The sequence below is a fragment of the Antedon mediterranea genome, chromosome 3 (assembly GCF_964355755.1).
Source record: "Antedon mediterranea chromosome 3, ecAntMedi1.1, whole genome shotgun sequence".
Lineage (NCBI taxonomy): Eukaryota > Metazoa > Echinodermata > Crinoidea > Comatulida > Antedonidae > Antedon > Antedon mediterranea.
The window spans coordinates 6,416,599-6,428,696 of NC_092672.1; the positions used below are offsets into that span (position 1 = coordinate 6,416,599).

At 31.0% G+C, this 12,098-nt stretch overlaps 1 protein-coding gene across 3 annotated transcripts in view; it reads right to left on the minus strand.

The window, feature by feature from the left end:
- Positions 1 to 12,098, minus strand: part of LOC140044687 (splicing factor, suppressor of white-apricot homolog) — a 46,454-nt gene that overhangs the window by 23,898 nt on the left and 10,458 nt on the right. Inside the window, exon 1 of one of the 3 annotated variants that reach the window (XM_072089311.1) lies at positions 265 to 499. The exons of the other annotated variants lie outside the window; for them this stretch is intronic. Coding sequence (XP_071945412.1) covers positions 265 to 331 — 67 coding nt within the window. The 5' untranslated portion in view covers positions 332 to 499. Of the gene's footprint in view, positions 1 to 264; positions 500 to 12,098 lie in introns of those variants that run through there. 3 annotated transcript variants of the gene reach the window in all.

Sequence of the window (12,098 nt, forward strand, 5' to 3'; positions counted from 1 at the left end):
GTATTAATCCTACCCCCACCTCCCCCACCCCTCTCCAGAAAAAAACATGCTGTAGGACATAGTTACTGCAGTACTGTTCCGTTATAACACAAATAAATGTAGTGTTATCTGGCAAATAAGAAACCAAATTTGTTCAAAAGTATAAGTTTTAATTTTGCAAAATAAAGGAACTTTACTGATGTATATTAATAAAAAAAATACTGTAAATATTAAAAATAAAACAAAATTGTTATTTAATATTAATTTGTATAATATTTTACCAACCAAAAGAATGAACCGGAAGTAACCCTTCTGTACTTGTACAATACATATCTAACAATAACATGGACATCCAACAACTGTACTCTAATATACCATCATCTTCTCTATAAACGTACGACCCCGTAGCAGAGTTAGAACAGTCTGATAAAGTAGATATGTATACAACAATGGCCTTCAATATGACTGGAAATTTCCATCACTGTTGTTGGCAATTGGTGTGTAATGATACAGTACACTAATACTTTCAACGGAGATCCTTTAATAAACACAATGCAACACAAAATACAGGTAGATTTCCTATACTACAAGCCCAAAGTAAAAACATATAGGGTAGTGGAAAAAGTGATTAATTTTGTGAGTAATAGAGTTGATAGGGTGTATTTGTTTACATTATGTTGTACTGTATCTGTTTTATTTATTCCATTCTATGCAGATTGGTAGGGTTCACAAAAAAAGCAATCACGATTATTGTAGGGTAGTGGAAAAAGTGATTAATTTTGTGAGTAATAAATAGGGTTGATGTGTGTTTGTTTACCTAGGTATACTGTTTCAGTTTTATTTTATTTATTTTATTCTTTGTAAAGATTGGTAGGACTCACAAAAAAAAAAACAATCAAGAGTACATTTTTTATAATAAATATATGGTAGTGGAAATTGTTACTCATTTTGTGAGGAATATGGTTGATGTGCTTGTTTACTGCACATAAAAGTAAACCGTTTTATTCTTCTTATGTAGATAGCATTCATTGGTAGACAAAAGTTATTATTTCAGAAAAGCAAATTTAACCAAGATATTTTTTATAACAAATTTAATGCAGTAGTGGAAATTGTGACTAATTATCAGGAATAATAGAATTCGTGCACGGTATATAATTGCAGAATTTAAAAAAAATTAAATTTGTGTTAAAAATATATCATTTGGGTACACACAATAGTGGAAGTTTTGATTAAATGATTAATTTTTTGTTTTGTTTCATATATTCAATTAGATGTTAAATTAATTAGATGTTATTCAATTAGATGTCAAAACTTCATTCACTTTCCTGCTAAATTGCATAAGATTTTGATAATAATGATAGCAAAATGTAAAATATTTACATTAGATATTTATCAAAAATAGAATAAGTATTTGTAAGTTTGTTTTAATTGTGTCGATGACAATATTTGATCATGAGGTTTAAAAGTTCAAGTTAAATACAGTAGGGGAATTGAAGAGCTTTTATTTCTGCTTATTTAAATATAATGAAGATTTTAATCTAGGTAGTTTTGTACAGTAATTAATTCTGATACATATTACAGTACATATTATACTACAGCATAAATAAAGTTAAAAAAGACTTTATGGAAGTGACAGAAGAGGATAAAATCATCAGTAATTCAAAAGAAATCAATCATTGAAGTAGTAAAAGTGGACGATTTCTACATGGATAGTTTAAAGAAGTTCAATAAATAAAAATTATGATAAATTTTTTAAAAGATATATTTTTCTGGGTTTATAGTCATCGTGAAAAAATCAAAATTGATTTTACATAGCTTGATGACAACTTGGACAAAATTGAAAGCCCCCTAATATACTGTACTGATGCAGGTATAACGACAACAACCTAAGCATGAATTACATGCAGTTTGGTGGGTGAGATTATTCATATATTACAGTATACTTGAGGATGGGCTTATACCTGAGAGGGTGGGCTTGTACCCGAGAGAGTGGGCTTATACCTGCAACAGTTAGTAACAGTATGCCTGTTTGTGACTTCCAATGTTACTAAAGTTCATAGATGTTTGTGTTCCTTGAATTGTTTATAACTAACAATACACTACACTATAAACAAATTAAAAGTATGTTGTAATTTAACTATAGGTACAGTGGACAATGAAAGCAATCATTATTTGTATATTACCATTCATAAATAATAAGGTATTGTTTCCTGTGGCGTGCCGGTTACATGTGTTAAAATGTTTGTACATTGTACATACAGTAGGGTGCATTTTTTATATCTCCGCCCACCACATTACTTTTCATATAACATCCCCTTTACAGCTTTATACAGGATAACCACCATCTGGTTAACAATAATTTTAGTCCCCTCCCAAGGCTTCTTGCTACTCGGTACTAACGACTCTGCACATGCTCACTAATGTTTCAGTTTTGTGCTTCTAAGCCAATAAAAAGTTAGAAATATGTGCCACCGAAATATGAAGAAAAAGATTGAAATTTAGCATTTCATAATAAATTTGCCTTTCAACAACTGACCTTAATCTTATCCCTAAAAAGGGTTTGTTTGCTGTTAAAATGGTTAATTTAAGGACGTGATTCAATTTGTGTTTTTTTAAAGAAAAAAATTGTTTTAAAGGCTTAATAGATTTTGTGTAATATCATCAGTCAACCAAAATGCCTACAATAAATATGAATTTCACATAATTTAAATAAATGAGCAAATTTCTTATTACTTATTATAATTACTGCCCCTTATTACAGGAAATCACAATACCCAATGATTTCTTGTTTTTATTATAGTGTAGTAAATCAAGGCCATGTTCAATAGATCATGTAATTTTATGTCTCGGGGGGGAAACTATTCAAGAGACATAGGAATATACTAAGTTGATCAATGGAATAATAATAATTTATGATTGAGAACAAAGTATTGTAATTTAATATATCTATGTATATAATTATATTACAGTACTGTAATGTACAGGTAGATGAAAGTGATGGAATTTCATGTGGTATGCACTGTATGAAGGAAATCGTGAATAACTAAAATTAGTCAAAATACTGAGACATTTTTCTATTTTCAAACCTAAACTTTAAGCTGCCTTGTTTACAACCATCTTCTTTTCACTAGCTCAATTTAAAAACTCTATTTTCACTCATTTTTTCTCTCTATATAAAGCCAGACACCTTGTCTAAACAACCACCTTTAACTTGACTGCTACAGCATTTTACTATCTTTGATAAACCCAATTACAGATTTCTGAGAACAACCAAATAGTGGGTATTAAGTGGATATTGACCTTATTCGCAACATTATGCACAAAAATTAGAATTGTAGATAGAACGTCGCAAACCGAGTATCCTGTTGAGTGGAATCTGTGAATGTCTTGAGTTCCAAGGTTAAATTATCTTACATGCTGTACTGTATATTTCCATCAACGATTTAACCCACACATTAACTTTAAATGTGGACTGTCAATTTTTTCCAACTAGGTTCAATTTGTTCATACCATGTACAGTATGAAAACATTGTGCATGTATTTTTAGTTTATTTATAAAAAACGTGTTGCTTTTATAATGTACAGTATTGTTTGGATAGAAGTTTAGTTACTATACTATATTCATTATAACTCAGGCCTATTATAAAGGATTGTTTTTACACAATGTTGCTAATCGAAACAGACCTTTATCAATAAAACATACAGATAGAAATAAATTTTTACATGATTTTAAAAGTTTATTTCTTAAAATTGTAATACAATAGTAAAGATTTTATTAATCTGGTATCTGCAATTATATCTGAATGATAATATAACTTTAACAATTTAAAAACTGATAAAATAACAATCATTTTAAAACAGCCCACTTGTTGCTAATGTGATAACTCATAAGTTAATTGATAACATAAAAATTTAACAATGGTAATAAAACACAAATAAAAAATGAAATTTACAGTCTAATACACTAGAAAGAAGATATAATGTGTAATAATAGATTGATGCTAGCGATAGGAGAACACCTTTTACAAACACAATATGGATCATATGTAAATAATAGTGCCTGGTTCACCGCCTACTCATTGCAGCAATGAACATTGGACACAATCACAACAAAGCCAAGCTCCATCCGGTGGCATTCAATATTATTGAATACTGTACATCAGCTGATTAGCTTACAAAGAAATATCTAAATGAATGTTGCTAAAGTAAAAGATTTTTAATATCATTTCTAAAATGAAATTATTATTATTATTATTTTAAAATAATAGTATTGTTTCCAAGAAGAATAATCTGATGTTGTTAAATGTTGTTTTAAAATTCTGTACTGTTTGTTAACTGAAATTGTGCATAATTACACCTGTACCTGTATGTGTGCAAATTACCTCATTTGAATAAGTGTCACCTAAGGAACAAATAGGATTCCACAAGCTTGATCTTTATTTTTTGATAATTTATACCGTACAATGTCTGGAGACCCACATTGCATTAATTTACTATGAATAGTATTGCATTAGGGTTGTCCCCTGCATTAGGGTTGTCCCCTGAATAGGGGTTGGCTGTAATGTTGGGAAAATTGTCCCTTATTCGTTGCACACAAAAGTGTCACAAATGAAAGGTTCAATTGTATTGTAACTCTTAAATAAAAGTGTGTGTAGTATTAGTAAATGAAAATGGCTGTCACAGTTTTTATATTTCTAATCGTTGATGAGGTTAAGCTCAACATTATTCCAAAAACAGCTTCACTTTGTGATCCGATGCAGATACATGTAACACAACTTTTTTTGTTAATACTAATTATAGCTTGTTATGATACCTTGTTTATTAAATCACAAATATAATTCTAAAGTTATTTTTAAGGGGAAATATTTTTAAAGCATTCTCATATTTATTATTTTATTTATTTATATATTTATATTTATTTTATATTACAGCTTCACTTTGTAATCCGATGCAGATATCACAAAATTTATTTTTAATATTATTATGAATTGTTATGATACCTTGTTTATTAAATCACAAATATAATTCTAAAGTTATTTTTAAGGACATATTTTTAAAGCATTGTCATATTTACTACAAGTATTCCTGTATTGTTTACTGTATAATGGCAATGCCAGTAATTTTCCACTCCATGTGTGAAAGGTTAACTTCAATATTTTATGCATGGCACAGGTGATGTCTGATGGTTAAGTCTTGTTATAGTAAACAAATAGTTCATAATTATATATGAGGGTAACCTTCGTTAATCAATTAATTCATTACTTAAAATTTCTCATAAATATTCACATACGTTTCTGCAACACTAACTTATCAAAAACAAACAAGTCCTTATGGTAAACACCATATGTTGACAGTAGGTATAAACTGAGAAATGTCAGTGGTGTTTTTAAAATGTTTAGTCAATATCAGGTAAACATTCAAATTAAACAAAGGCCAATGTCGGTTTATCCAGGTAAGCTAGGCACGAAGACAATACAAATCATCCTAAATATCTTAACAGATACAAATAATATAACATTGTGTATTGATTGTAGAAAAATGTCAAATTAAGAAATTATAAATGTAATTAATTAATAATTAATCAAGAAATTGAAAAATAGGGAAAAAGTCGGTCTAATTGAGAAGGTATCACAGTGATTTAACAAGGAAATCCAGCATTAATCTAATGAAGTCTGAAGGGTTAGGCGACATTCATAAATTAGCTGATCAGATCTGGACTGTTGAGACGAAGCTAGAACATCCGGAAAATTGGAATAGAAAGATGTAAATTCCCAAGTGGTATACATGAAAATCCGCAGTATAATATCAATAGGGAATCATTATAATGAGTTTATCATTCATAAGCATCAATTAATCTGCAAAGGTCTACTGTACTTTCAAACAAGAACCATAATTTCAAACAAGAACCATACTGATGATACTGTATATTCCTAACATTAAATACTAGTCTTGTACATGTTGGAAGATTTTCAGACCCAAGGGGAGGAGAAAGAAGAAAATAAGAGGACAGGAAGAATGGAGAAAAAGAAAGGAGGCAGAGGATGGAAAGGATGGAAAAGAGAAAAAGGAATTATGGAGAATAGGAAGGAAGGGAAAAAAGGGAGGAGAAGGAGACTTAGAGATTTAGTTTATAGTACCTTTGAAATAAAACTAACAATGATCATGAGATAGCACAACAGTGTTAATATTTTAGTATCTTTATACATTAAAATAAGAAGTTAGAAGTAATATTCTTGACAGGCTTACTATTTACTCTTATTTAAAAATTGTTGTTTTTTGTATGTACTGTACAGTAATGCAGATTAGTGGGACTGGGTCCATCTTTAGCCCCTTGCATAGAAATAGTCAGTCAGTTTGCTGACTGACCAATTAGTAAACATTTCACTAAGTAACTATTATTTATTAATATACTGTACATCACTCATTTTAAATTGGGATATAAATCTAACCAACTCTTTTGGTACTAAAATATGAATGAAATATATTGGAGATGACAGCTAGACTGACAGGTGAATTATTTTACAGTTAACAACTTAACACTGATAAAAAAAAGAAGAAAGTAGGACGACAAACACATGAGAAGGTTCACATAAGTTCATGTTTTACATTGATCACAGCAGACACTTAAAAATACAGCACCCATAATCTATTAATCATTAAAAATTATGAATTTTATCAATGAAGTAAAATTTTGAAATTTTTTATTTTTAATTAAACAATGCTTTACGTTGTTTTAGATCGATAGAGTGTGTGTTGCATTACCTGGCATAGATTTTAATTATTTAATACTTGTTTTCCCCCAGGCTAAGTATAACTACGCTATACTATATCTTGTGCCTTACTGTACATACCACTGTGTCAGCCCAAACTACAGTGTAGTGTAGTAGTAATAATATCATGTCAATCCACTTGCCCACTAGGCTATTGCAGACTACTACAAATACAGTATATTTCTATAATAAATTACGACAACCACAACATTACATTATTTCAACTAAGAACATTTGAATCGTTGTTTATTTTTAAAGAAGCATCTACTTTGTATGCTCTAAATCATTGTGGTACTATAAAACCACAAACATGAAGACAGCTAGTCTAATCTCTAAGCCACTTCTGCATTTTACAAAGCCAATTTCTTTCCTCTATCACTACCCAATAAAAGTTACGCTGGTCCCTCCTGAAATATATTTAATCCCCACCCACAACTCCCCCATAATGTAGCGTGACAAAGTATACTGTACCAAGGCCAATCTTCTAGGTACTTTAAGATAAAGGAAGCTGGACTTAAACCCCTGAACACGTTTTTTATATTGAAAATTGAAACCTAAGCCAAGCTGGCCTAGAATTCTTCCTTACCGTATATTTCGGTGTATAAGTCGCACCTGTGTATAAGACGCACCCCCAACTGAGAGTAAAATATCGGTATTTTTTATATCGTCGATGTATAAGACGCACCTTATATTTCATCAAAACAATGTTTTTTTAAATTGTAATCAATATTATTGTGATAATATATTTTGTTATATCTACAACGGCGTCCTTTATTTAGGTTTTTTCTTACCTAGGCTCGGCCGCGCCCAGCCTCAACAAGTTCTTTCTAACTTGTTATTCATGAGTTTCGCCGCAACATCGAGTGCATGACCGTGTGTGTAACACGCACGTGTGTGGGCTAGCCTCGCTCGATCATTTCGAGAGGGCGCACGTTTTCACGGACAATCGTATTCGATTAGTATCTATGTATCCGAGAAGTGTGTACGCTAGGTCCACGCTATAATCACCTGGAGAATATACTAGTCGAATACCGTACACCATGTGCCACCAAAAGAAGGGCTTGCGCTTGGGGTACGGCGATCGTGCGTATAACTACTGTATAAATAAATACTATTCCAATCGTACGACGTAAAAACGTTTACAAATGAAATTTTATCGGAGCGCCATAATGAACAAATCTTTTCATCATATTTAGTATAACATCATGCTAAAATGACTTGAAAACTAGGCCTAGGCTAGGCAGAAGCAGGTTGCCGTTATGTTAGTTAGTTACTGTAGCTAGGCCTAGCCTACTCAGGCCTAGCAAACGAGGTGACGATAGCCTAGGCCTATGTACAATCTGTGTGGTGAGGCATTTATGTTCGGTGTATAAGACGCACCCTTAATTTGGAGGTCAAATTTGCGTGTCAAAAGTGCGACTTATACACCGAAATATACGGTACATAACTTTATTCTTCAGTACCAATTACATAAATCTATAGTACTAGTAGATAGAAAACTTTACCGGTACCAGTGTACTACAGACAGTATACTATTCAAAATTTATGATTGATAAAAACACATTGACATTATGGAATCAATATCATCTCATTATCATTTAAATAATTTGAATATATGCATAGCGCCAACCAATTGTATGATAATTAACAGCGTGAAAATACTGTATTATAATTGATAATATACCGTAATACATGAAGTATGTATGAAGTTCTATAATGCATTATAAAGTAATTAATTTTTGACTGGTAGAATGTACTATAACCATGGATGACATGTTAATCAATAACTACTGTAGTATTTATGTCCTATTTATGAGTTTGACAAAAAATGTGATGTTCCCAATGGAAACGATGATGTCATATCACTAATGAATTTGGACATCACTACCATATTTGGACACATTATACTTTTTTGTCAAACTAGTTTGATAGTGTAGACAGAGATTTACACATTTATTTCAAAGACAGACATTATAATCCTAGTTTTGAAATTTCCCAATACTAAATGTCTGGTTGATATTTGTATACTATTAAGAGAAAGTCAAGCTTAAATCTAGTCTAGGAACGTAATTGTTGTCCAAAACAATACAGTCTAGCCTGTCATGTAAAATTATTCTATGTGGCTGTTTTTACATTTTGTTTTAAGTCATTTTTCAGTAATTTTCTTTTTCAGGATTTATTTATTTAAAATACTTAACTACTGTATTTTATTTGACTATTTTGTGATAAAAGTTCCCTGTGGTCCAATAAAGACAAGGCATTCAACTGTACAAAAACAAATTTTTTTATAATTTATATCAATATTAAGATTACATTTTTTGTAAAGAGAAGATAAACAAGGCCACATACATGGTGCAGTCACATGCTCAAATTTGAGTTAGTGTTTACGTCGGACCGACCGACCATCCAACCGTCTAGTGAGCTGTAGAGTTGTGTTGCACGCGACTAAAAATACAAATTTTAATACCATAAAGAACTGTCAAATTTGAAGTTTGAAAAAAAAAATAAAAATTCTTTGGGGCACAAAATTTGTAGGAACGGATCACTATAGTATATAAGGGTGTTTCCATAAATTAAGGGGCCAGTGGGTATTTTAGTATTGGTGATAGTTAGTTTGCTGTTTACTCTAAATTGGTAATAGTTATTTAAAAAATAATTTTATCATATGATAGAACAATAATATGGGTTAATACTATTACATGTTGGAAAAAAAAAATTGCAAAAAAAAACGATTTAAAAAAAAAATATATCGTGGTGTCTAGCTCATTTTATTAAAATATGTGTGACATTTAAATACACTGACATATCAGAGTTTAAAAAATATAGTACAGCAATAGTTATTTTGTATTTATTTATCATCACAATAGAGTACAAAGCAACGTTAAATATAAGCTAATTACAATTTCCCACGATTTTTTGTTTTCCACACAACGGTCCGCGACGTCCAGCATCACAACGTAACATTTCGTGTCTCACTTTGTTACGTTGTTAGTACGATCTTTATTAGTGAACAGACACAAGAATTACCACTATAATGACGAAAATCGAATTACATTCACTACAACAGATCACTGAAATTTACCTTACACAATGTTCTACAAAATGGCGATTTTATTTAGTCAGTTACAGACGAAAAACAATTTTTTTAGAACATTTCGTGTCTCGTATATTCGTTACGTAGTTATTCATAGACCATCGGTGGTGAACGCCGCGAGAGCTATTTCTGAAGTTGAAGGTCACGTGATTCAAGAAGCAGGCGAACTAAAGTCTCGGCGAAAAAATCATCGCTAGGATCCGCGCTAATTTCGAGTTACAGCGGTAGAGACTTTTCGTGTCCCTCTGTTACGTTGTTTCAACTGTTACGTTGTAAATAACTTCTACGCGCTTCATTGCATGTAAGTTTTGTGTATTTTTATTTTGTTAGTTTTTAGAATTTAGAAAATAGTGGGTTATAATGAAAAATACAAGAAAATTAAACGCCAAAACTATCTTCGTACTCTACGTCAACATCATAGTCAAAAACTGGGTGTCGTATACACAATGAGACACGGTTACGTTGGTAGTTTGTTGATACTATATAGTTGATATTTGTTTTAATGTGGTAGGAATGTTGTTTATCTCATAGCAGCTTCATAATGTATACTCAATAAACAGATATGTCTATAATTGATTAATATTTAACAAATTAATGAGCAAAATTGCAAAACATTTTCCACTAGGCAGGTTACAGCGTAACATCGTAGAAGATACGCCGTGTCTTGTTACGTAGTGTACTAGACCTTATACTGGTGTAGTATTTTGCAAATAATTAGCAATTAGTTACCATAAAATCTTTAAATTTTACATTATGCGTTTGCTATTTGGTTATTGCTTCTATATGACACAGAAAAATAAAAAGTTATTTAATTATTGTCACAAGAAATAGGGATAAAAGTTCATAGTTTACAACCACTTTCAGAATAAAAACAAATTCGTCGTTTTTTACTATTCTATTTGTTACTGTGGGAAAAAAAAGAATTGTATTTGGTTTATTTCAGTTATAATAAAAAACATATTACACAAAATAATGTGTAATATTAGTACATAATTTTGTTTATTTATTTAACGTTGCTATTCGACAAGATAAAATATGAATTAAATGTTTACTATAATATACATTTAAAATACCCTCCACTATAGTGAGCGAGTCCAAGCAACTTGGTTGTCGCGTATGCGCGCCTATCATATTTGGGCGATTTCACTTGATGTGTAGGGAATATTTAACTTGTTTCAATTACAATCTACGGAAGATATACTAAGGTTTTATAAATTTAACAATAATTAATAACTTTATTTAAATTGATAAAAACAATTACGTATAATATAAACGCAAGGCTGTGGATAACAATTTATTATGAACGAAATCAAATCAAAACAACAAAGAACAATAGGTTCTCCAGTAATAGGATAGTAGGCCTATTGCCACGTGCTTGGGCAATGAACTCTGCTCCACATTGCGATAAGTTTATTTTTAGCTGGCTCGGCGACTCCGAAGCTGAAAGGGGTGACTGGTATTTCTACAGGTCTGTACGATAATTATTAAGGGTTTTCCGAAATATCACGTGCTTGGCTATAATGAACTCTCCTCCACATTGAGATCGCGTTTATTTTTTAGCTGACTCGGCGACTCCGGCAATATTTCTACAGCGACAGTATATATACTCCATGTACGATAATTATTAATAGGGTTTTCCGAAACACCACGTGCTTGGCTAATAAAATTCTCCTCCAAATTGAGATCGCGTTTATTTTTAGCTGTTCAGTTTGATGAACCTTTATTTTTTAATTTTTATTGAAAACCATCGTGATTGCCGGTCTCGGCGACTCCCGGTGCTCAAATGGGGTGACTGGTATCATTTCGGTCATGGTTCGGTGAACCTTTATTTTGTTGGCCAAAACCCACACGCTTGCTTCGTCGGCTCCCTACAAAGAGATCGCGCTTAGTTTAATGGGGAACCTTTATTTACTCTTCGTTTTAAATATATTCCATAGACTTCAACATTATAACTAGTCTACTGTTTTCCCGATGTGGTTTAAAAACAATTATAAAAGAATGAGAAATAAAGTCAACAGACATTTTACAACATTTAAAAATAATACGTAAAAAACATTTATACCCAGTATAACTAAGACAAAATTATCAGTAACATATTAATTTTATTATAATAATAAAATGATAATAATAAATATTTGATGAATAAAATTAATATTTTAAACTAATAATCTGAAAAGAAAGCAATAGTTTTAGTCAAATCAATTTATGAGCATAACTCAAGAAAGACAAATATATACAGTGTTCATTTATTGTTT